This window comes from Pleurodeles waltl, chromosome 10 (genome assembly GCF_031143425.1).
Source record: "Pleurodeles waltl isolate 20211129_DDA chromosome 10, aPleWal1.hap1.20221129, whole genome shotgun sequence".
Taxonomy (NCBI): domain Eukaryota; kingdom Metazoa; phylum Chordata; class Amphibia; order Caudata; family Salamandridae; genus Pleurodeles; species Pleurodeles waltl.
In genome coordinates, this window is record NC_090449.1 from 571,260,086 (window position 1) to 571,284,995 (window position 24,910).

General features: G+C 42.9%; 1 protein-coding gene across 3 annotated transcripts in view; it reads right to left on the reverse strand.

Annotated features, from left to right (window-relative positions):
* Nucleotides 1–24,910, reverse strand: part of HHATL (hedgehog acyltransferase like) — a 337,378-nt gene that overhangs the window by 233,948 nt on the left and 78,520 nt on the right. For all 3 annotated transcript variants that reach the window (XM_069211017.1, XM_069211018.1, XM_069211019.1), the window contains exons 7-8: nucleotides 15,194–15,365; nucleotides 12,067–12,211 (exon numbers count right to left, since the gene is read on the reverse strand). In XM_069211017.1, the coding sequence (XP_069067118.1) occupies nucleotides 12,067–12,211; nucleotides 15,194–15,365 (317 nt within the window). The remainder of the gene's footprint in view (nucleotides 1–12,066; nucleotides 12,212–15,193; nucleotides 15,366–24,910) is intronic.

Consider the following 24,910-nt stretch of genomic DNA (forward strand, 5'->3'; position numbering starts at 1 on the left):
CATTATATTACTGGACAGGACTGGGGATGACCCTGCATAAGCAAAAGTCCAACACGACCCCCTACCAGCCTAAAGCCAGGGGAGAACAATCAATACCTTGATGTACTTCCCTGATTGGGGCGATAGAACAAGGACCCAGGCCCACAACAGCAGGGGCATGTTCCAGTTCTACGCCTTCCTGACTCCAGTTGGATCCCTCTGTCCATACTCTCAGGGCCCACTAAGCTAACCCATGGGGAACCCTTCTCCACAACTACAGACACCATCTGTGCAGCACCTAACTTAACTTTGCTCACAGATGTATTGCAATGGGCAGATAGTACCACCAGGGCCAACACAGTGGTGTTGCCCACTCCACCCCCGGGGTGTGACTCTCGTTCCCCCCCCCAGGGAGAACTCTGTCCACCAGGACAGCAAGCCACAGTGGCCCCAGACAACTGTCAGGAATGAGAGCCCAACCTCAGGCCTCTCCAAGCACTGTGACTGCGGAGAGTGGGGGGCAGTAGCCCCAGGTGCCTGACACCCTTTGACCACTCTCCCTTCCACCAGGTCAGAGAAGATAACCTGGCCCTGGTCCTCCCCTCTGGGGCTCTGTACCCTCCCTCCAGGAGCGGCACCCCCAGAGTAAAAATTTTCAGGGTGCTTGTAGAAGCAGTCCTGCACAATTCTTCCACCAGTGCAGGGATGTTAACCTGCAACTGATCCTCCAACCTGGGGTCTGTACCTTCAGGTTGGACCAGGGCCAGGGGTGAGGCTTCCCTCCCCCTGCCCTCTCTTCTGGGGTCCTGAACCACCCAACTAGGAGTGGCCCCCCCAGAAGACAACATGGTAGGGGCACTGTTAGCAGTAGCCCCTTCCTCCAGGTCAGGGGGGACACCCTGAACCTGGCCTTCCAATCCAGAGTCTGTACCCTTAGATTGCTCTGGGGTCAGGGGTGAGTCTTTCTCTCCCCTTCCCCTACTCTCAGGGTTCTGCACCCACCCCTCAGGGAGAGTACCCCTTGAAATCACACCGGGGGGGGGTGATTGGGCAAACCACCCCCCCCCCCTTCAGGTCAGGGCTTATCCCCTGCACCTGATCCTCCAGCCCAGGGTCTGTACCCACAGACTGGACCACTGCCTGGCAACCCAGGAATTCCTGGGGGGCATACCTACCCCCCACCAGGTCAGAGTTTACCCTCTGAACCTGGTCATCCAACCCAGGGTCACCCCCCTGCGGTTGAACCACTGCCTGGTGCACCAGGACTTCCTTGGGAGCACACTTACCCCCCACCAGGTCAGAGTTTACCTCCTGAAACTGATCATTCAACCCAGAGTCACCACCCTGCGGTTGAACCACTGCCTGGCACACCAGGACTTCCAGGGGGGCACACTTACCCCCCTCAAGGGACACACTGTCCCCAAGGGCCACACAAGAGTCTGGCTGGCGCAGGTCTCCTGACCTCTGCCCATCTGACAGAGGCTGGATTCCCCCCAACCCAGAAATGGTCTCACAAAGGTAATTCCTGGGGGGCTCTGCTCTCAGAGCTGACCCCTGACCCTCCAGGTTCTCCACTGGGGTCCGCATCCCCCTCTCAACCCTCTGTCTGGACTTCTGCACCCCCTCACTAGGAGTGGTACTGCCAGACACCAGAACTGGTGGGACGCTGGCTACAGCCGCCCCCCCAAGTTCTCCTGACACTGTGGGATCTCACTCAACAGATGGCCCTATGGTACAGGCTAGGCTCCCCTCCTGGTGTTCCCTCATGGAACCCTCCAGGACCTGGGACCGGATCTCGGGCACCTTGGACCTCAGCCCATCCCCATTCCCTCTCCTCAGAGACTGGACATGGGGTCCCTCACCCATCCCACTACACTGGGACCTACCTGGGACACTACAATCCTTCCCTACCTCACCTGGTTGGGAAATACCTAGACCACTCCTCTCAGGAGCCCCCCCCAAATGCCTCTTCAGACTCTCTGGTACTCACCAAGAGGTCTGCCTCCATTGTAAGCTCCCTGGGGTCAGAGAACTCACACTCCACCTGGTGTTGGCGTAGCTCTGGAAAATAAGGACTAGACATATGCTCTCCAGCAATTACATCACTCAGCCCCTTACATGAATTAACCAAAGTACCCTTCACCCAACCATCCAGTGACTCTGCTTTGGAAAAGCACCCCACATCACCCTCCTGAGACTGGTGAGACAGTACCTGACTGTCCCTGACACTCAACCCACACTCTTCTGGGATGTCTTCACACTCCATAACCAGGACTTCTACCTTGGGGGAACCGCTCTCCCTGTCACTCTCACCTAGAGTCAATAGAGTGTCCCTCCCACCAGTAGGAATATGACTCCTCATGCCAATTCCCCAATCCACCTCAGGGACCCTGTGCATCACTGGAGCTACCTCATACCCCTGAACCTCCTGGCGTGTGTTAACTCCCTCCTTCAAGTAGGGCACCACATCTCTGGGCATGTGCACTTCTTCATCAGTACTGGATACAAGATTTTTGCTGCCACCATCTGAACTGGACTCAGCCCTCATGGCCTCCAGCTTCAGCTCTTCACAGCTCAGCTCTTGAGCAGTAATCCTTTCTTTTTCCAGGACTAAGGCTCTCTTCTCCTCAGCCCTCTCAGGCTCTGCATCTAGCTCTTCCAGACTCTGGATTCGAGCTAGGAGCCAGTCATCTCTTTCTGTTCCCTCCTCAGGGCCACTGCCCTCCTCCTCAGAGTAGTCCTCCTCCCTTCTGGATTTCTTGTTCACAGCCAGTCCCCTTTCCATGCAGAATGCTTTAAGCTGCCACTTTCTATACATAAATAGGTGCCAGAAATTGACTTCCATTCTGCAAAGGCTTCACAACCAAAAACCAAAGTCCAAAAATATTAGCAATACTTCCAGGAGGACATCAGAGAACAAAAAGCAGAATCACAAGACAAGTAGTATGTGGTCACGTAGTGGTCTGAACTCAAAACAGTAGTGTACACTTAATTACTGTATGTCAAGTACAAATACAAGTCCAAATCCCAACCGCTGATCACTAATGTTAGAAATGGGGTCTTTGGTTGACAGTCAGGTTACCCCCTGTTCAAGCAAGGACCCTCTCTCTAGTCAGGGTAAAAGAGAATCACCCTCAGATAACCCCTGCTTACACCCTTGGTAGCTTGGCAGAGCAGTAGGCTTAACTCCAGAGTGCTAGGTGTAAAGTATTTGTACCAACACCCACAGTAACTTAATGAAAACACTACCAAAGGACACAACACCAGTTTAGAAAAATAGTAAATATTTATCTAAACAAAACAAGACCAAAACGACAAAAATCCGACATACACAAGTCAAATTATGAATTTTTAAAGATTAAACTCAAAAATAGCGCTTAGAAACAAAAATGCTTCGATGAGATGTTAACACGGCGTCGTGACAGAGTCGTTCCCAACAAGCCGACACAGAGTCCTGTAGACCCCCAAGTACAGTACCTTTGGTAAAGAGTGAAAACAAGCCGATGCGCGAAGTCGGGGATCGCGGCGTCTGTGCGAAGCGTTGAATCCGCGCACTTTGAGCGGCGTCGGTCACGACGTGGTGCGGTGACTTCCACGGAGTCGCGGACTTCAGCGAAGCTGCTGCGGCGTCTGGCCTGCGAAGAGCGTCGCGTTCCAGCGAAGGTCACGGCGTCAGGTGAAGGCGGCGTTACCGGATTCAGCAGCGGCGTCGGTCCGGAGTCGTCCGAAGTCGATTTCCTTGGATTTCCACCAGCTTTCCTTTCAAGGGCCCAGGGACTGGATAGGGCACCACTTGTCAGAGCAGGAGTCTCTCCAGAGACTCCAGGTACTGGCAGAGAGAAGTCTTTGCTGTCCCTGAGACTTCAAACAACAGGAGGCAAGCTCTAACTCAAGCCCTTGGAGATTTCTTCACAAGATGGAAGGCACACAAAGTCCAGTCTTTGCCCTCTTACTCTGGCAGAAGCAGCACTGCAGGAAAGCTCCACAAAGCACAGTCACAGGCAGGGCAGCACTTCTTCCTCAGCTATCAGCTCTTCTCCAGGCAGAGGTTCCTCTTGGTTCCAGAAGTGTTTCTAAAGTCTGTAGATTTGGGTGCCCTTCTTATAACCATTTTAGTCTTTGAAGTCACCTTTCTTCAAAGGGGACTCACACCTACTTGTGAAATCCTGCCTTGCCCAGGCAAGGCCTCAGACACACACCAGGGGGTTGGAGCCGGCATTGTCAAAGGCAGGCACAGTCCTTTCAGATGAGAGTGACCACTCCACCCCTCCCTCCTAGCAGAGATGGCTATCAGGAAATGCAGGTTACACCCCAGCCCCCTTTGTGTCACTGTCTAGTGCAAGGTGAAAAACAACCCAACTGTCAAACTGACCCAGACAGGGAATCCACAAACAAGGCAGAGTCACAGAATGGTTTAAGCAAGAAAATGCTCACTTTCTAAAAGTGGCATTTTCAAACGCACAATCTTAAAATCAACTTTACTAAAAGATGTATTAATTGTGAGTTGAGGGAACCCAAACTCCACATGTCCATCTACTCTCTAGGGGAATCTACACTTTAATCATATTTAAAGGTAGCCCCCATATTATCCTATGAGAGAGACAGGCCATGCAACAGTGAAAAACGAAATTGGCAGTATTTCACTGTCAGGACATATAAACCACATTACTATATGTCCTACCTTATCCATACACTGCACCCTGCCCATGGGGCTACCTAGGGCCTACCTTAGGGGTGCCTTACATGTAAGAAAAGGGAAGGTTTAGGCCTGGCAAGTGGGTACACTTGCCAAGTCGAATTTACAGTGTACAAATACACACACAGACACTGCAGTGGCAGGTCTGGGACATGATTACAGAGCTACTTATGTGGGTGGCACAACCAGTGCTGCAGGCCCACTAGTAGCATTTGATTTACAGGCCCTGGCACCTCTAGTGCACCTTACTAGGGACTTACTAGTAAATCAAATATGCCAATCATGGATAAACCAATTACATACAATTTACACGGAGAGCATATGCACTTTAGCACTGGTTAGCAGTGGTAAAGTGCTCAGAGTTGAAAAGCCAACAGCAACAGGTCAGAAAAAAATAGGAGGCAGGAGGCAAAAAGACTGGGGATGGCACTGCATAAGCAAAAGTCCAACAGGGCCCATGATGTTTTACTGCTTGGACATGCTCCAGTATCCTCTTTTTCAACATCCATGTTGTGCCACCCACATAGTTAAGCCCACAAGCACGCTCAATTACATAAACCACATATTGTGAATTGCACGTAATCTTGTTCCCAATTGTAATAGTTATATGTTATCGATCCATGATGCTCTTCTTGTTGGTACCAATTCTGCATGCAATTAATGCATTTAGTGAATACACTTTGTTGTGATTCTAATCAATGTTGTGGCAGAATGTTCAGGAAATTACTTTTGACCAGTTTATATTTTAATGACTGCACTTTTCTGTATGTCACTTGTGGTCCATTGCCTATTCGTGTGCCAATGTTGGGGTTTTTCACTATTAGATGCCACTATTTCCTCAAGGTATTTTTAATTTTGTAAGTCTCTACTGTATGTCAGTATCTACCTAGAGGCCATTTCTTCCTCCACTTTTGTAATATTTTCGTCTTTCTGTATAATTAGGGTGTCCGCAGGGGATTTCAGTCTCACTTTCTGTAGGCTCTCATGTGACACCCTTTGTTTATAGTCTTTTGCTTTTACTCTTTTGATTGTTTCCTCAAATATGTCTCTGGAACAGTTCCTTCTCATCCTTAGCATCTCCCCGTATGGTATGAATTTGATTAGAGATTTGGGGTGGAAACTCTTTCCAAGTAATAGGCTATTTATAGATGTTTCTTTCCTGTATAGAGTGGTGTGCATCTGTTTTTCTTGTACATCTACCTTTACATCCAGAAAATGTAGATTTGATTTGCTGGTTGTGCATGTGAAACATAAGACCCAAATCATTCAAATTGAGGCTTTCAAAATTCCTAATGAATTCCTGAGTCTCACTGTTCCAAATCAAGAACAAACCATCAATGTACCTGATCCATAATATTATTTTTTCCAGTGCTTTTTGGTTGTTCTTTCCCCATGCATTTTTCTTCTCCCATTAACATATGGTCAAATTTGCATAGTTTGGGGAAAAAGAAACGCCTATGGCAGTTCAACATTGCTGGTGGTATATTTCATGGTTAAATAGGAATATATTGTTTGTCAGGCACATTTCAATCACTGATAACATTTGTGTGTGTTGCAGTTCTTCCACACTATGTTTTACAAGAAATAGGCACATCCCTTTAGATCCAACTAATGTCTTTTAGATATATTGAGTGACACTGCGTCAACAGTTACTAACAGATATTTCTAATTCCAAGAAGTATTTGCCTGTATCCGTAGAAAGTCACTTGTATCCCTAATGTAGAAACTAAGGGCCTAATTTATACTTTTTGCTGCAAAACTGCACAAACACAGATTTGCGGCAAAAAGTATAGCGCTGTTTTTGTAAACATCTATTCTAGTCTCGGTATAGTCAAAATGTAATTCTGGGCAAAATGATAGTCCTTTGTTTAATCCTTGTTATTCAGTTCTGTTAATTTGTAATTAGACAAGTTAACAATTAGATTAGAATCCATGTTTATGTCTTCTTCTTCAGATTGTGAAGTGAATATTGCCCTAATTCGTTGGGCCCTTCTTGTTTTTATGGTTCTTTTGATTCTCCTCATCCAGGGCCACAACCTCAGCTTCTCCCTTGCCCCATTTCCCCTGATCTCCTTTGGTCCAGATACAGCAGTCTTCTTTCCTCTAAAATAGTTACCTTCATGCAAGGATTTGTTGTGCTCGGGCCCTCCCCCTCACTTAGGGCCTGATTTATTAAAAGTTTGCGCCACCTTAGCGTATTTTTTTTTACGTAAAAGTGGCGCATATTTACAAAATATAATTGTATTTTGTAAATTTGCACTGCTTTTACATAAAAAAATGACACTAAGGCGGCGCAAACATTTAATAAATCGGGCCCTTAATTCAATGTCTGATTCACTAGTAACATCACTCGTTGTAAATTGGCCTTTATTTGTGGTTTGACTGTAGTCACATTTTAGAGTATCAAATCTCTTAGCAAATGTCAATATTCCCCTATGCTGATAATCCACTTCATCCTGTATTAACTTCCTTCTCTTCCGTTGCTGAATTTCCTCTTAATATTTCTCCAAGCATGCTTTCATTTCTTTCCTCAGTCTGTAAATCTCCTCTTTGTTTGGGTTAATTGACACCCTCTCTTCCATTTCACCAATTATTTTCTGTAATTCACCCAAATCTATTTTGGCGTGGTTGAATGAGATATTTATCATATTGAATGTGCATGGGGTACTAGACAGAGTTGACAGCTAATAACATGAGGTGTCTCAGTTTGGCAGATGGGTGTTCCCATCTGCCAAACTCTTAATTAGGCCCTAAGACTCCGTATGGACTTAACAATGGTGAAGAACCTTTTGTGCACTTATCAATTTTGTGGTATAATATATATGTCCATGACTGAATGAGTATGTATTCTAGAAATTGTTTGTTATGAAAATAGAATGGCATCTGGATGCTGCTACGATGTAAACAACAATTGACACACACATTGATATGGTTGGGAGATTGTGTGCTTGTGTACTAGACCCATTTACACACTGTGCATGGGGTACTAGACAGAGTTGAGAGGTAATACCACTAGGTGTTCTCAGTGTGATGTTGCACACGTTTTATGTACTAGACAAAGGACATTTGCACAGTGACCTCAGGTGATGAGCACTGATCCCATTAGAACAAGAATATACCATAATGTGATATATGTTATGCTTGTCTGCAACTAAGATAAGGGCATGCATGAATCTGTATATTTGTGTTTTTTAAAGTGAGAAACTACATCTCCCATAACGCATCCTAACTGGCAACAGAGGAAGGAGTATTTAAAGAAACTAAAGAAAGGACTCACGTACCATGAGAAAGACAATGAAGCTCTAAAAATGTTGGTGGTGCTATTGTAAAGATATTTATAAATTGATGTCATAAGAGGTTCACAGAGTGTGGCGTCACTTTTTTGTGTGTGTATATATATATATATATATATATATATATATATATATATATATATATATATATATATATACTCAGTCAATATTATTTTATACATTTTTTAAATTGTTAAAATATTATTTTCTTTTTAACAATATATGTGTATATTAGTTCTACATTTAGGGCCTCATTACGAGGCTGGTGGTTTTAAGAATGCCAGCCTCGCAATGGCGGTTGGACCGCCGTAGACAGGGCGGTCCGACCTCCCCATTAAGACAGCGGCTGAACCACCACGGTCCAACAGCCGGCACCACTAGGCACCCGCCAGCCTGCAGCCTGACGGTCGTGGCGGTTGTAATCCACTAGGGCAACACTACAAGCAGCGCTGCCCTGGGGATTACGAGTCCCCATCTGCGAGCCTTTCCATGGTGGGTAACACCGCCATGGCAAGGCTGGCGTAATGGGGCATCATGGGGTCCCCTGGGGGACTCTACACTGCCCATGCACTTGGGCCGAATTATGGGCAGTATGATGCTTTGCCGCCGGCTCGTAATTGAGTCAATGTTGTGGTGAGTTTTCCGCTGGGCCAGCTGGCGAAAACGCAATTTTCGCCCACTGACCCAGTGGAAAACTCCTCATATGAAAGGCAAAAGACCTCCAGTATTGGCGGTCTTTTGCCTGCAGCGGCTTCAGCGGTCCTGTAAAAGGACCGCCAAAGTCATAATGAGGCCCTTAGTGTATTACAAACATTTTTATACATGGATTATAATATTTATAATAGGCTACATATTTGTGTTGGCCGTATATATGTTTTCCGTTTATTTTATTGTTAATATTTACACTTATATGTATTTAAAAATTGTTTATTGTTATATTTTATATCTAATCACATATGTATTCATTATTATATTTTTTTATGTCATATTACTTTTTTTTTTTATTAAATTAGTTTAAAGCCGATTTTTATTAAAAAACAATTTTCTTACTGGCTCCTGGTCAATATTTTCTTCATGATATTTTTGACACAATATTTTTGATGTTCCTTTACAGGTCTAAGAGTACGAAATCATGGAAAATAATATTTTTGATATGATATGTGTATCCCTCAATATTGTTGGTTATAATATTCTGTCATACACACCCAAAAACTCATCGCCCCAATATCACGGGGAATTAACATGTAGGATGAAGGCAAGCATGTTTCTGAGTGCCCAGAGAATAGAGACACACATGAACTAGAACTTCTCATATGAGAATTCAAAGGAGAGTTTCTGGTCCAACTATATTCCTAAGTTTCTGAGCAACTCATCTAGAAAGGGACGATTTCTTTATGAGGTTGCCATAACCTTTCCATCCAAACCAACTGAATGCCTGCAATCAGTTAGATCTAAGAGCCTCATTATGAGTCTGGCAGTCTTGAACCTGGACCACCAGACCCGTACATAGGAGAACGGCGCAGAGTTGACGGTTTCCTCCTGGCCCTATAACAAGGTTTCCACTGAGCTAACTGACGGAAACCTCACAAATCTGTGGTTTCCATCGGTCAACCCAGTGGAAACCATGTGGCAGCACTGGCCTTGGCTCCTTATGGGGCCAAGGCCAATGCGGTCGCACAGAGGAAGCTCCCAGCACCCTCAGAATACACACTGTCTGGCATAGAAGACAGTGTGCATTCTGAGGGTGCTCGACAGGGAGGCCCCTGCACTGTCTGCGACATGGTCGTAGGCAGTGCAGGGGCCCCCTTTTGGACTCCAACACTAGTTTTCTGCCAGCCTTTTCCTGGCAAAAGAAAGAAAATGATGGATCATAAGATTTGTAATGATTGTGTATTCGTGACATCAGGAGAGGGCTCTGCTCAAACAGAACCCTTTTACAGATACTTTTACTGACATGTTCCGGCATAAGGGCTGTGTGAGTGATTTTATTGTGTTCATTGCAAATTTGATCACTTTTACATGTATGTATGTATGTGTCTGTATGTGGCATTTCTATAGTGTGAATCTAGCCAATAGGCAGTAGACTGCTGTACAGGGTCAAAGACAAGCATAAAGACAATGAGTGATATGAGAGGTAGCCAGTTTGTGAACAATTGTTGCCTTGTGGTGTAGTGTTCTTTAAAGAGGGACATCTTCAATGTTTTCTTGAATTGGAGCAGTGTTGTGGTGGTCCTGGTAGATATGGGGATAATCCGCAGTTTGATGGTGTCCTACTCTTAGGGGATATTAAATGTAGTCTGAGAGGTCATGGAGCAGAGTCTTACCACCATCCAGATGCAAGAGTACGAAGATTGAACACCATCTTAAAAAAGGCACTAAATGCCAGTGCAAGAGGTTTTCCATTGCTGACCTATCTTCACATAAGGGCAGAGATTTACCAAGATTTTTCCATTGGGTTGTGTCACATTTATTAGGCAGCCCTGACACAAAATACATTTTGTCATTTACTAATGCCACCGAGTTGATTTGTGTAACTTTGCATAGTTTAGTAAATACAAGGTGATGCAACTCAGTATATAGTACTGTCTTGCATTAGTTTTTGTTGGGTAGGTGTCACATGGGTGGAGCATGGGCGTTCCCATGCACCCAACTATGGGCCATATTTATACTTTTTGACGCACAACTGCGCCAACGCAGTTGTGCGTCAAAAAGTTTAACGCCGGCTAACGCCATTCCAAAGCACCATGCGGGCGCCTTATTTATGGAATGACGTTAGCCGGCGGAGCTGACTGGTGTGCATCAAAAAAATGACCCACACCAGGCAGCGCCGGCGTAGGGGAAAATGGAGCTTGGGCGTCAAAAAATGGGGCAAGTCGGTCTGAGGCAAAAAATCTGCCTCAACCCGATTTGCGCCATTTTTTTTTACTCCCACCCTCCATTGACATGACTCCTGTCTTAGCAAAGACAGGAGTCATGCCCCCTTGCCCAATGGCCATGCCCAGGGGACTTATGTCCCCTGGGCATGGTCATTGGGCATAGTGGCATGTAGGGGGGCACAAATCAGGCCCCCCTATGCCACAAAATTTTTTTTAAAAATATACTTACCTTCACTTACTTTAATGTCCCTGGGGTGGGTCCCTCCATCCTTGGGCGTCCTCCTGGGCTGAGCCCACAGGTCCCTTAACGCCTGCCCTGAGCAGGCGTTAAAAAATGACGCAAACGCGGCTGGACGTCATTTTTTTTGACCCGCCCACTCCCGTGCGTCATTTTTGCACGGGAGTTTAAATAAGGCGCACAGGCCTGGGAGTCATTTTTTAGATGGGAATGCCTACCTTGCATATAATTAACGCAAGGTAGGTGTCCATGCTAAAAAATGACGCAAACTCCAAGAACTTTGGCGCTAGACGCGTCTAACGCCAAAGTATAAATATGGAGTTAGCTTTGCGTCGGATTTGCGTAAAAAAAAACGACGCAAATCCGGCGCAAACAGAGCATAAATATGCCCCTATGTATTTTGACAAAAACTCAGATTTACAAAGACTTGTAAACCTGGGTTTGGACCAAATTCTATGTCCACCCGGAGATATCCCGCCCTGCACAAAACAAATCCCACTTTAATGCAGACAATCTTGCAGCATGACTCTAGGGTGCCTGCCTTGGTTCCTGACATCAAACAGTGCTCCAGCTTTGGGAGATGCAGAAGTGCAACAGATCTTAATACATATGGCACCTTTTTGCTCTCTCCCTTTCAAGCAATGCAGCAAGTTGCCTTGCTGCGTTGCATGAAAAATTTGTAAATCTGCCCTCAGATGTTATGTATGCAAATGGAAGAGGAAGGAAGATAGAGCGATGATCATTTCCTGTGGAAATTACAATGTCAAGCCTTCTTCACACTGGAAGACTGGTCTCAGCAGATGCCTGTAAGCAAAATGTACACCACCCTGGTCTCAGAGTAGAACATGAAGATAAGTAACCAACCAAGATCACTGGTCTGCTAGAACAGTTTCTATGAGAAGAGGGAGTTCCGGCTAGTAACCAGAACGCTTAAGACCACAGTTCTTCTTTCAATGATTACAAGAAATGCATACACAAACTTACGTTTCAGAAAAGACATAGAGCATGGTGATACATTTTGGAGGCTGAGGTGGGTCAAGATGATCGAGCCTGGAGATGGTATTGATAACTCCAAACATCACAGCAGCCTTCACCCAATCATACACCAGATTGAAGTATGCTAAGCCAGCTATAAACATAAAAAACAAAAGGAAATATTGTGAGGTTCCCCAAGTGCAAAAACAAATAATTTTAAGGCCCATTCATGGGAGGTCCTAATATACATAAAAACAATCAACAAGAGATGTTAGTTCTACCATAAACCAAAAAACAAATGTGTCCTTACCAAATACTTCTCATTTTAGGGGCAGATCACCTCAGCATTGAGAGACTCCTCTTTTATGGGTCATATATCTATCCCAATAAGCCACGGATAGGCCCCGAAAGGCATTTGTCTAAATAGAACCTGAAAACTCTAAAGGATCATATATAAATAAGTTGCATGTTTGTCACACACTTCAAATATAGGCCCATGCTTATGTAAACTGACGCACAACTTCACTAGTGCAGTTGTGCGTCAAAATATTTAACACAGCTACCATCATTCCTTAGCGCCATCCGTGCCCCATATTTAAAAAATGGCACATAATGGCACTAAGGAATAGTTAACATCACAGAAAATGACGCTCACCGGTGATGGATGGCGTTACAAAAAATGGTACTAGTGGGCCAAAAATTACGCTAGACTGATAGGTGGGAAAAAATCTGCTGCTAGTCAGCCTAGCATAATTTTTCAGTTGCACAAGCAGCCAAAAAAATGTCACCTGCCTAAGAACAGATAGGAGACAGTACCACAACCACAGTGCCCAACACAGAGGACTAGTGTCCCCAGGACAACCTCAACAGAACCAGTGCCAGGCAGGGGGACCATGTAAGAGGCCCCCAGTGGCACACAACAGTCAAGCACGTATACTTACAGGGAATGGGCTACCACCGCTTCCTTAGTGTGTGTGTCGTTTTTGCGTCAGGAGGTAAATATGGAGCTGGAAGGCTAGCATAATATTTTGTAAGGGAACGCCTAGCTTGCATATCATTGTCGCAATACGACGTAAGGTGGATTGGCGCTCCCACAAAATGACGCTAACTTAGATATTTTGACGTTAGACGGGTCTGGCGTCAAAATATAAATATGGAGTTAAGTTAGCGCTGCTTTTGCGTAAAAAAAAATGACGCAAAGGGGCCACAAACTTTTCATAAATATGGGCCATAGTGTGTTGTCAAAGTATACATGAATAAGATGAATCTTTGTTACACACTTTAAATGTAATGCACTGGTCACTGGACAATGCACTACATTTTCCATCATGGCCACACCCGAAAATGAGGTTACTTCCGAGTTCACCAGGACTGCAATTAAAATACTGAAATTCAGATGGCCGGTACTCATAATATTAAAATACTTGAAGTTAATTTGTAATAGTTTACCCAACATTCGATATGCACAAATACGGAGGTGAGAGCAACCAGGAGGCCCGACAGACATTACACCTCCCGGCCTGCTCACTGCTGCACAATACAATGTCAGAGTGCACGCTACTTTCAAATACCTGAGCTGTAGCCTTCCATCACAGTGTCAGGTGAAGAATAGAGGCCCAAATTAGGTGATCCATCGGGGGTGACCTTTGACAAAGTAAGTCGCAGCCATGGAGGAGAGATGACCGGGTGGATTTAACAAGCAGTCCCTGGAGCCTATGAATTGACCACCTTATATCTATTGTCCTCAGATACACTGTGTGACCACAAGGCTCCCCTGTCTCCGCTCCTCCATGAAATACTAGTGTCCCATAGTTAGGGTGAGAATTGGTTTTATGAATCTTATGGGTGTGTGTACGTCACTTATTACTCCTCATCAAATAGATCAAGCATGATTCAGAAGTTGGGCATACACTTGCATGGCCCTGATGTAGTGTGCTGTTGAGAACACAAGAATGTCACAGTTTTGACCACAGAAGGATGGCACAGACCAGCTTTCCTTGAATTTTAGTGTGTGCATATATATCCAAGCCACTATGGCCCATATTTATGGATTTTGATGCAAGACTGTGTTAGCGCAGTCTTGCGTCAAAATCCATAGCACCCGTTAGCGCCATTCCAGAGCGCCAGCCAGGCACCATGTTAATGGAATGCCACACTGTAGCGCAAAGAACAGGCTAGCGTCTACAGAAAAGATACTAACCGGGGGGAAGGCGGGAGGGGAAAAGGCGATAGTGGGCCAGGAATGACGTTATGGTCGTTAGTGGCATATTTATATATTTATATGCCACTAACCAGCCTAGCGTCATTTCCTGATGCACTACCACACAAAAATGTCTCCTGTCTCAGTAAAGACAGGAGTCATGCCCACCACCCCAATGGCCAGCATAGGGGACCAGTGTTCCCTGGGCATGGCCATCATACCCAGTGCCAGGCAGGGGGCTCCATGTAAGGGGCCGCCAATGGCACAAACAAAAATTGCCTTTTGGGTCCTATCCGGGGCTTATTGGGATAGACATATCACCCATAATAGAGAAGTCTCTCAATGCTGAGGTGATCTGCCCTAAATTGGGGAGCATTTGGTAAGGGCACGGTTGCTTTTTGGTGTATGATCATTGAAAGGGATGGCACGAACATGTGCCCTTATGAAAACATTTCTCACTTTCCCCTAGCCCTCCAGATAAAAAAGGCATTGTGTTTTCTGATGTTAGTTCTACATGGCCGTTTTTCAAGCTAATTTTTCATTTAAACAGGACGCGGAAAGTGGATTATCTGTAGATTTGGAAAGAGGCAAACATTAAAAAACAAAAATACATAAAATGATCCCAATTTAAGCTCAGAATAAGGCAATCAGCAAGCCCTCAAACCGTTGGCACCTGGTAACTGTGTGATAGCGGGAAGGATCTTGAGTTGTACTGTAGATGTTAGCTGTGTTAAAAACAAGTTTTGAATTGTCATTTTGAAAAAGTTCCTATAAATTGTAAAGCTCATGACTTTAAAAGTGGATGAATGATGTGAATGGAGTTACCTAACTTGACTAGAAGCTCTTGAGCAGTTGATAAAGACGGCCATTCTCAGACTGATAGACTAGGTTCGAAAATCAGCAAAGGAACAGAGAGAATCACAGTGTTTGACCCACCTATTGACCAGTCCGAGAGACGGTTTACAAACTTCAAGTCAGAGGGGATGGTCAGGATGTACAGGAAGTGGAAGAGCACGTCCACCAGAATGATTGACCCCAGATGGACCATTGCGTGCAGCCGGATGTCCCACATCTCATTCTCCTTACGCGTCACACTGGTGGAGTTTATCTGTTTTCAAGAACAAGGCAGAAGAGCAAAGGCCCATGTATCGTGTCAATAGTATTTTGAAAATAATATACATTGAAAACTCTTGTTCCAAAGATGCATCGACCCATGAGTGTGCCCTCGATGCCAATGAAGAGGCAGGGTTTGCATGTCCCATACATGGATGAATCATAACTGGCAGATTTAAAAATCGTCAATGGAGTTCCCAGAGAATAAAATGGTAATGGTGGGAGCTAACATTCTCCACTGCTCTAATTACACCAACTAATCTCCGCCTGTTCAAACATCAAAACCCTCAATATTTAAAATTGTCACCGGTGGAAAATTATAGCTCTACCAAGATTAATATTACTTCTGGTTTATTGAGCAGAAGTATTGCGATTTTGATTTACTAATGCTAGCAAGATGGAAATACTGTCTGGGTAAACACTGAGGTGGTAAAAAATACAGCCAGCAGAACACATTTTCGGTGCATTCATTAGCTACAAAAGCCGCATTGGTAAAATACCATCTTCCAAAAATTATTTCGATTTCAGTAGTAAGATAGTACACCTGTAGTACAAAGCGCGTATGCGTATTTGTCTGAATATTTAGCAGATAGACAATCACGCCTTCATATGATATACACTGGTTACTTTTTATGGCCATTTTAAGACGAGTTTACAGTTAATCTTATGAGGATGACGATGACGATAGTTATTAATATTATCATTATTATGAGCATTGTTATTGTTATCATCATTATGACATGGATGGAATATTGGGAACTGGCCAGTCAATGACAATGCCCCCTTTGTGGGCCTCAGTTGCGGTTACAGTCCAGAAAGTGAACTTTCTCTGCTGCCAGCTCCCAATGTCCCTCAAGTGCCTTCTGGTGCCACAAGCCTTAGTCAAAATGGAGAGAGGTGCGGGAGCAGGTGCTGCCTCTCACGTTAAAGGATGAAAGAAATGGCTGCATTCTCCCTTGGCATTGCCTCAACCTGTCTGTGTCAGTTGACACATGGGCGTCAGGCTCCTCCTTTTGATATTCAGATAGGAAAGACCTATTAAATAAAATTAGAAAAAATAAACCCAGTGTGAACCATTTCATGAAAAAGTAGTAAATCTGCACCCACAGATATACTTCTATGTGCGGGTGCAGAATTATGAATCTTGAATTTGTCACTTCCTATAGGAATCAGCATGGCAAACTGCACCTCACCCAGGTTTGGCGTAGGGTATTCTGCCCCAAACTTTTTGCCCGCCTGCCTCCATTTTTCTGAACTCATTTTTGCTGATTTTAGGACTCTGCGCACTTTACCACTGCTGACCAGTGCTGAGGTGCTTGTGCTCTGTCCCCTAAACATGCTAATATGGGCTCGTACCCTGTTGGCAATAGGCACATTTAGTTTACTAAAAAGTCCCTAGTCAAGTGCACTACAAGTGCTCAGTGAATGTAGATTAAATGCTACTAGTGGGTCTACAGCACTGATTGTGCCATCCAGATAAGTAGCCCCTTAACCATATCTCAGGCCGGATATTCATCATCATAATAAAGTCTTTATTTGGCATCATACTTAAAAGTATAAAAACAACAGGTTATACAAAATTCATTAAAAGTTACTTATTGCATTATGCAGTCACATACACATTCCAAATGCATTCTAGTCCTTATCAACCAACTCTATTTACATAATTCATTAAGTTTTTCAACCTTAAATAAATTTAATTTGCCTACTAAACCTTCAGGGTACAACATACCTATCAAATTGACCCACATATGATTCCTATAAGTTTTAAATCCTTACAATTTCAGAAAGTGCTTTTTCAATATAAAGTGCTCTGTATTTTAATCTCGCCTCGCTACAACTTAGCAAATTTTCTTTGTTACTGGCTGCCTGTAGAATTTTAAATAATCAATGTGCAACCATTGAATCTCTTCATCCCACCATTATTACCTTTGTTACACCGTGCCCTGTTAAACCCATTAAATTCCCCCTTCATCCAATTAAAATCGACCTAGCCTGCAAGTTACATTCAAAAACCTCATATCGACTAGCAGCTTGAGCCCTTGATCCTGATTAATAATACTATACTCCTTAAAAATTGGTCTTAAAAACTTTTTATGCACTTCTAATAGCCAATAACAATCTTAAAGTAGATGTTGCGTGACACATTTCTGAAGTAGTTCTTGAGAAATACTTTTACTTTGGGATCCCTATAACCTGGGTGTAACCCAATTCTGAGCTGTTGCACTGCATCCCTTACTCTTGGGTCAGGTAGAGCCTCTATATAGGGGAAATTTTCTGGGTGCCTCCATCCACCCACCATAGCCTGGGTTGAAATTTTACCTTCCAGGTACTTCTGATCTATTTCTCTTGCCCTTTCCTTCACTATTAATCTTAGGTTCTGTTTTGTAATTTGTTCTCCACACCAGTGGTTACTGGGTAAGCCTAAGAGGGCGCAGATCGTTTCTAACCGTCCTCGCACTTGTATCGCCCAGTATAACTCGCTTGTTATTATTTGTTTTTTACACAATCTCGCAATCTTACAAAGCCCCTCATCTCTTATGCTTAAACAAAACTTCAGTGCTGCTTGCAATCCACGATAAGTCCATGATGTCATTTGACATTCTGCTCTTATAGCTTGTATCATACTTAAAGGAGGCAGCGATAACATTCGCTTTACGCAAATTCCTTCTTCTGTTTCCCCGAGAATGTTAAAACTTCTACCCCATATTGAAACTGGGGGCGTACCATGGCATTAAAAGCAGAAATAACCGGCTGGAGGGAGGGTCCCCCATATTTACTACTAAATTGTCTCAAACCCCAGACCAATGATAGTGCTTTATTTTTTAGGGCTTCAATATGATCTTTCCATCTCAAATCAGAGTCGAACCACATGCCTAAATATTTATATTTTTTTAACTTCTCTATTTTTTCTCCTCCTAGAACGTAAGTAAAGGCTCTCTTTTCTTTCCCTATTGACATTATTTTTGTTTTATCCGTATTTGCTACCATTTTTTCCTTTGGCAATAGGAATAAAAAACCTCCAGTTTCCTTTGTAGCCCTAGCTGCGTCATATCCATTATCACTAGATCGTCAGTGTATAATAAACAGGAAACATGGATTCCCTCCAGTTTTGGGCATAGATCTTTAACCTCCTTCAGCAGCTCTGGCAAGTCTGACAAAAATAATGTAAATAGTATTGGGGCCAGCACACAACCTTGTCAAAGTCCATTTTTTATAGGGATCTTTTTTGAGAGTGAACCACTCGTATCTAAAATTAATTGGGCCCAGTTTTGAGAATGCAGACCCCTGCAGGAGAAATAATAAGTCTGAACTAATCCCTAACTGTTTTAGCAAATCCCGTAATAGTTTCCTATCGACCCACAATAGTTTTCTATCGACCAGGCCTGGTATTGCAGGGCCTGTCTATGCAGTTTACTGCCACCCCGAATTGGCAGTTAAAACCCCTTGCCAAGCCTTAAACTCCCCGTTTATTACATATGTCACCCCTAAGGTAGCCCTGCATGACCAACACGGAACGATGCACTGTACTTAAAAATCAAGACATGTACTTTTAAGTTTTACATGCCCTGGAAGTGAAAAATCCCAAAGTAGTTTTTCACAAAATGTGAGACCTGCTCCTTTCAGTGGCCAGCATTAGGAATATACTTTTAAGCTGTAATTCTTGGTCAGAAAGGAGTAGCTACCTCGTGTTTCATATCTTTGGAATGCTAATGATAAATCTTTTTATTGGTAAAGGTGGATTTAGTATTGGTATTTTAGTAATGCCCCTTTGAGGAGGTGGACATTTCTCTGCTCTCACTGTTCTTTGGGCCAGATGTACGAAAGGATTTAACATTTCTTAACGGACTAAATCGCAATCACCATTAAGAAATGCTAAATTTCCTTTTTGTATGTACGATGGCCTATAGGTAATTGCAAAATACCATTTGTACCCAGTAGAAATCTAATTTTGCGATTCCTATATAGGAAACCGCACAGAGGGATTTCCTATATGTGATATCCTAATCACATGTACAAAGCATTTCCTAAATGTGAAATGAGCATTTAGGAAATGCTATTACCATAGACTCCAAGTCGATGGTAACTATGTGCAAGTTTAAAAAATGCATTAAAAATGCATTTCTTAAAGCGCCATGTAGCCCTATACATGGTTTTTTTTTTTAGGTGCATCGCGGTGGGTCTGTAGGCCCCTTGGCACCCTTGGGTTTGCATTTCCTAATTTGTGATTTCCTTTTAGGAAATAGCAAATTTAGGAATGCAAAACCATTCATACCTATGGGCCTTTAGGTCCATAGGATTGAATGGTAGTGTATTTCTTAAATAGCAAGTTCCTAATAATGATTCCTAGTTCGTAGGAATCGCTATGAGGAAATCTCTATTTTTATACATAGGATTCACTATTTAGAAAATGCAAAATAGGTATTTTGTACATCTGGCCCATTGTGCATTAAAGCGTGTATCCAATACACGTCTGAACTAGGTGACAGCTAACCTTTGTGCATTCCTCCCAGAGAGCCACAAACACAGGAAGGTTAGGTCTGCATTCTGACGACCCATCCTGGGTTGGTATGGAGGAAAGGGCTCACAGTTACACATCAAAATGTAGTGACCTGACCCCAGACAAAGGACTGATTACCCCCAACTGAAAGTCTGGCAGATAGGGCTGGGTTGAAATGGTAAGTTGCAAACTTCAAAACCTCTTTTTGAAGCTTCCCCCACTTCAAATGTTTATTTGGTTATAAGTACTGAGTCTCTGATCCCACCACAACAAACACTCCTGGATCTTGAACTGAAACCCTGTCCGAGGGACTGCTGGACTGCTTAAAGGACTCAACTGGACTGCTTTTCTGGAAGAACTGCTTTTCTGGAAGGACTGCTTTTTTGCTTGTTGCCCTGCTGCCTGCTGCTATCTGACTCTGCCTTCCTTCCAAGTGCTCTCCAATGGTTTGTTAGCTTGACCTGTGTTCTCCGAAGTCTCAGGGCCAACAAAGACTGCAATTCCTGCCCAGGGACTCCACTCTATGAGGAGTCTGACATAATCCTGCATCTACATCTCTCCTGAGCCAGTTTTCTACTTTGTATGGCTCAAATCCGAACGATTCGCTAGGATCAAGCGTCGACGACCCTGCTCCGACCCAGCATGACTGAAAGATTGAGTGCATCACTATGGTAACCCTTTCCACATCTGTTACCCCTGACGTCGAATTACTGAGAGAAACGTTTGCTGTGCAACCTCGCTGGGTTGCCTGGATGACAATAGTCAACGTGTCAGGCTGCCCACTCCTGTGAGCAGTTTCCACGCTGTGTGCAGACACCAACCAAGCAACCTGAGCTCCTGTGCCTCTAGAAAAGCACTGAGATTCTGATCTTGAGCGAGAGGTCTGTGCGCTTGCCTGCAGACTTGTTGGCCACTTGCTTTCCTGCAAGCGCCGGTGCTGGCGGACCCTTGAAGACACATGACCAGGTGCGGCTTGGGCATGACAGATGCCGTGTGCACCAAGCAATCCCCGGTTGGGATTGAGAACGCTTTGAAACCCACATTTTGCACTGTGATTCCACTGTGCATTAAGTGAAATAATTTGAGATGTATTCATCTGATTTTTTTATCAGTTTGGTCTCATTTTAAACAAATCAATATGGTCTATTTTTCTAAACTGGTGTGGAGTCTTTTTGTAGTTATTTTCACTGTGTTACTGTATAAGTTATTGTACTATTATTATTGTTATTGCTATTATTATTATCATTAATATTGATAATACAACTGTATTATTATTATTATTGGCAGTAATAGTAGGAGTAGGAGTTTTAGGAGCAGCAGTAGTAGTTGGAGTAGTAATAGTAGAAGTAGGAACATGAATATTGCAGATGGTAATGCAATTAACCCTGGCAATTAACCCCTCAAGAATAACCTAGCAGTATAGATTTTACCTTGGGACAGAATTTCCTCATTCTGTAATGGGCACTAGCAGAGATTACCATATCTAATGATTAGCTTCTCAGCTTCCCCAGAGGGACTCCCTGGATAGAATGGCACACATCATTCTACAAGGTTTATCATTTTCAAAATTCATTTTAAAAGTGGCCATCATGATTTAACATAATAGCTGGATTATACAAGCATTGACAAAACCATTAGTGTCTTGATAATGAAGTTCTAACCCATATTATCTCATCAGCGTACTGGAAAACAATTTGTTCAGGCCTTGAAAACGTGAAACTGAATAAAATGAGTCAGATAAGAATATGGTTGGTATGGGAAATTTTGAGATAGAATACATAATCAGCCTGAAATCCAGTTCATGTTGATACTCGGGGACATATTTATGAGGTGGTTTGGAACACATTTGCATCATGCAATGTGGTACGTGCGCGACTCAAACCTCCATAAATCTGAAGTAAAGCAATACAGCATAAATTGCTGCATTGCCTTCCTCTGCCCTGGGAAGGCATTCGATGGGCCTTGCACGATGTGCCCACACAACTCTCATGCATTCTGCAGCACACATAGATAGAAGAATATGTCTCAGGGAATTGTTTTTGTGCAGGAAAAGGCCCTTTCTACAAAAAACGATCTTGCATGCAATGGAGGCACACTTGCACCATGGTGCAAGGCTGCCTGCGTTGGTTCTAGGCAGCCAAAAGGGTGCTGAGCAAGGGGAAACAGCAGCAGTGAACCCTATTGACTTAAATATGGTACATTCCTACCCTTTCCCTGTCACACAGTTCGACACAGCAAGATGACTAGCTGTGCTGCACTGTGCGACAATCTCATACATTTGCCCCCAGGTATTTCATGCTGTGAAGAATGGAGTTTTAAATGGCAAGAGTACCTATTTCCTCTTGAGAGTTGCCAGCACTGGCCCTTTAATTGCATTAAATCCTTGCTGAGAAGAGCGGGGGCTCTCTTTCAAACAAAAAAAATGCAGGCATGTGACAACCTACACTGTCTCCTACCTCAACTCTTCACCTACAGATCATTGATTGCAGGTGTATTAGTCTAATTTTTTTCAACAGAAGCAAAGCACGACTACAAAACCCAGAATGTATTAAGCTAACACACAAACATCAGGCCTGGAAATTGCTGCAGTAGCACTGAGGAAGGTGGGTACCTTAGCGTATAAGAATCGAATGTAATGTTTATCATGAGCAACCATATGTCACACCTATAAACATTTGTGTTGTTATTAAAGGGGCCATCCAGTGAATGGTTATTGTTGATGATTTTTAGAGATGTAGGGTAGGGAGGAGAGAATTGTTTGGTGTTTAGTGTATGTAAGTCTGTGTGTGGCAAGGTGTCTAAGTGTTATTTGTTCTGAGAGTGATAATAGGTTAACTGCATATTTATCCATGACACATTTTACACACACACATATATATATATATATTTATCGATAATAAGTGGTTTTTTGAGTATTTTACCAGCTGGTATTGAATGATGTGCAGCCCTTGGTGTGCGATTTAAATACACAATTTTTCTGGATATATATATATATATATGTCTGCGCGTGTGTGTGTCTCTCTCTCTCTCGATATATATATATATATATATATTTATATATATATTTATTTTTTTTCACTGAAAAAACAAAGGTTAAGGTGATGTTATACTTGGGTGAATATGTTAGCGACAACATTATCATTTTGAACAAACAAACAAAAAAACACAGAAATTCACCAGTTCTATTTAGCAAAGCTAACTATAACGTGCACCCCTGCCATGAACTGACTAATCACCTCACATATTACATCACTCATGACCTGTTCTATGACATCATTTATGATGTCCCTGATGACATCTCAAATACCATAATTGATGTTAGCAGTGATGAAATCACTCAAGACATCATCCAAGCTTGTTTTGTACACCTTGTCGTATGAACCAGCATACCATTAGAGCTATGAAATTAAGTGCCAAAGAGCTCAGAATAATATAACGCTTCATTAATGCTATCATACATACAATCCCTATAGGTGAAACAAGCTTTTGTTATGTACAATATTGTCCTTATACCATACATTTCATGGGTAGCTGAGTTCATGTTGACTAACAACCACAGATCAAAGGGTAACCTCTATTGCACATGAAGTTCAGTCTGTATCCAACTGTTCAGAGAAAACCAAGTTTCTTTAGATACTAATGACCTATGGCGGACAGTCTTATCAAACCCCTTCCCAGTCACCAAAACTACATTGAGAAATGAAGTGGATATCAGTAGATAAGTGGGTACTATAAACAGTGTTTATGCTATGGAGACAGTTTACTCTGCATCACACTGCTTGCAGATAGTGAAACTCTAACAAGAAATACACCACAGAGTATTAAAAAGCATCTACTAAAAACAGTGTATAATCTATGCAAACCTTGTCCACAGAGAGACTATTCACATAAACTACCTAAATTCTCAAGGTGCTAAAGATCATACTATCTCTAGACTTCATACTTGGGTGTAAACTTTACAGATAGCCCATCTTTGAAGCAAAGCAAGCACATGTACATAGGTTAGTACCTGGGGCCCATAGTCTTCTGTGTTATGTACAAACTGTCATGCTGAGACATGCTGTCTAAAAACTCAAGGCTGCTTCCAATGCTTAGTATGTAGTATGTAGAATATCTGCCCTGTTGAAAACATTTTCTACAGTACCAAAAAAGTGTGTGAAACATGCTGTCACCTGCACATAGAGTTACTCTTAAATACAAAGATTTATAACGTGTTCAATACCTCTACACACCTATGATGCGTTAGAAGCACAATTGTTTTGTAAACACTTACACCCATTAGCTAGGCACAGGCTGCACAGAATTATGTAGAAAAGTAATATAGTAGTTGCCTGCCCCTATGTAAACGATAAAACAAACTAACACACTCACTGGATGATGTCATCAATTATGTCATCAGTGATGTCATAAATTATGTCATAGAATATGTCATGAGTGATGTAATATGTGAGGTCATAAGCAATTAATGGCAGGGGAGCAAGTTATAGTTAGCTCGGCTAACAATAGCTGGTGAATTTCTATGGTTTTTGTTAGTTCAAAACGTTAATGTTGTCACTGACATATTCATCAAACTATAACATCACTTTATCCTTTAGTTTTTTTCAGTGACTATATATATATGGCTAGGTCAGAGTTTCATAGAAAAATGTCTTTTTTGTTTTGCTAATTATGTTAGCGCCATTTGAGGAACCTTCACAAAACCTTTGAAAAAAAGTACTATCGTTTGCTCAGTCTGTGCATGGAAAGTTTCATGATAATCCATCAAGCTTGAGCTGAGAAAAAAGAGGGTCCCAAACCACTAAAACCCCATGTATTTTGCATTGACTTTTTTGAACAGCACAACCATAAAAACTCCAGAATGTAATTACACAAAATTTAATAGGAAGCTAGATCTTTGTCTAAAAAGCAATGCTTTTTGAGATTTCGTGTTAACCGTTCAGTAGTTTTTGAGATATCCAACAAGAAAAATATTTGTATATCTGGACAGTTGGGTTAGAGGGACTCTCGCAAGAGTCCCTCTAACCCATTTTTTCAAAACT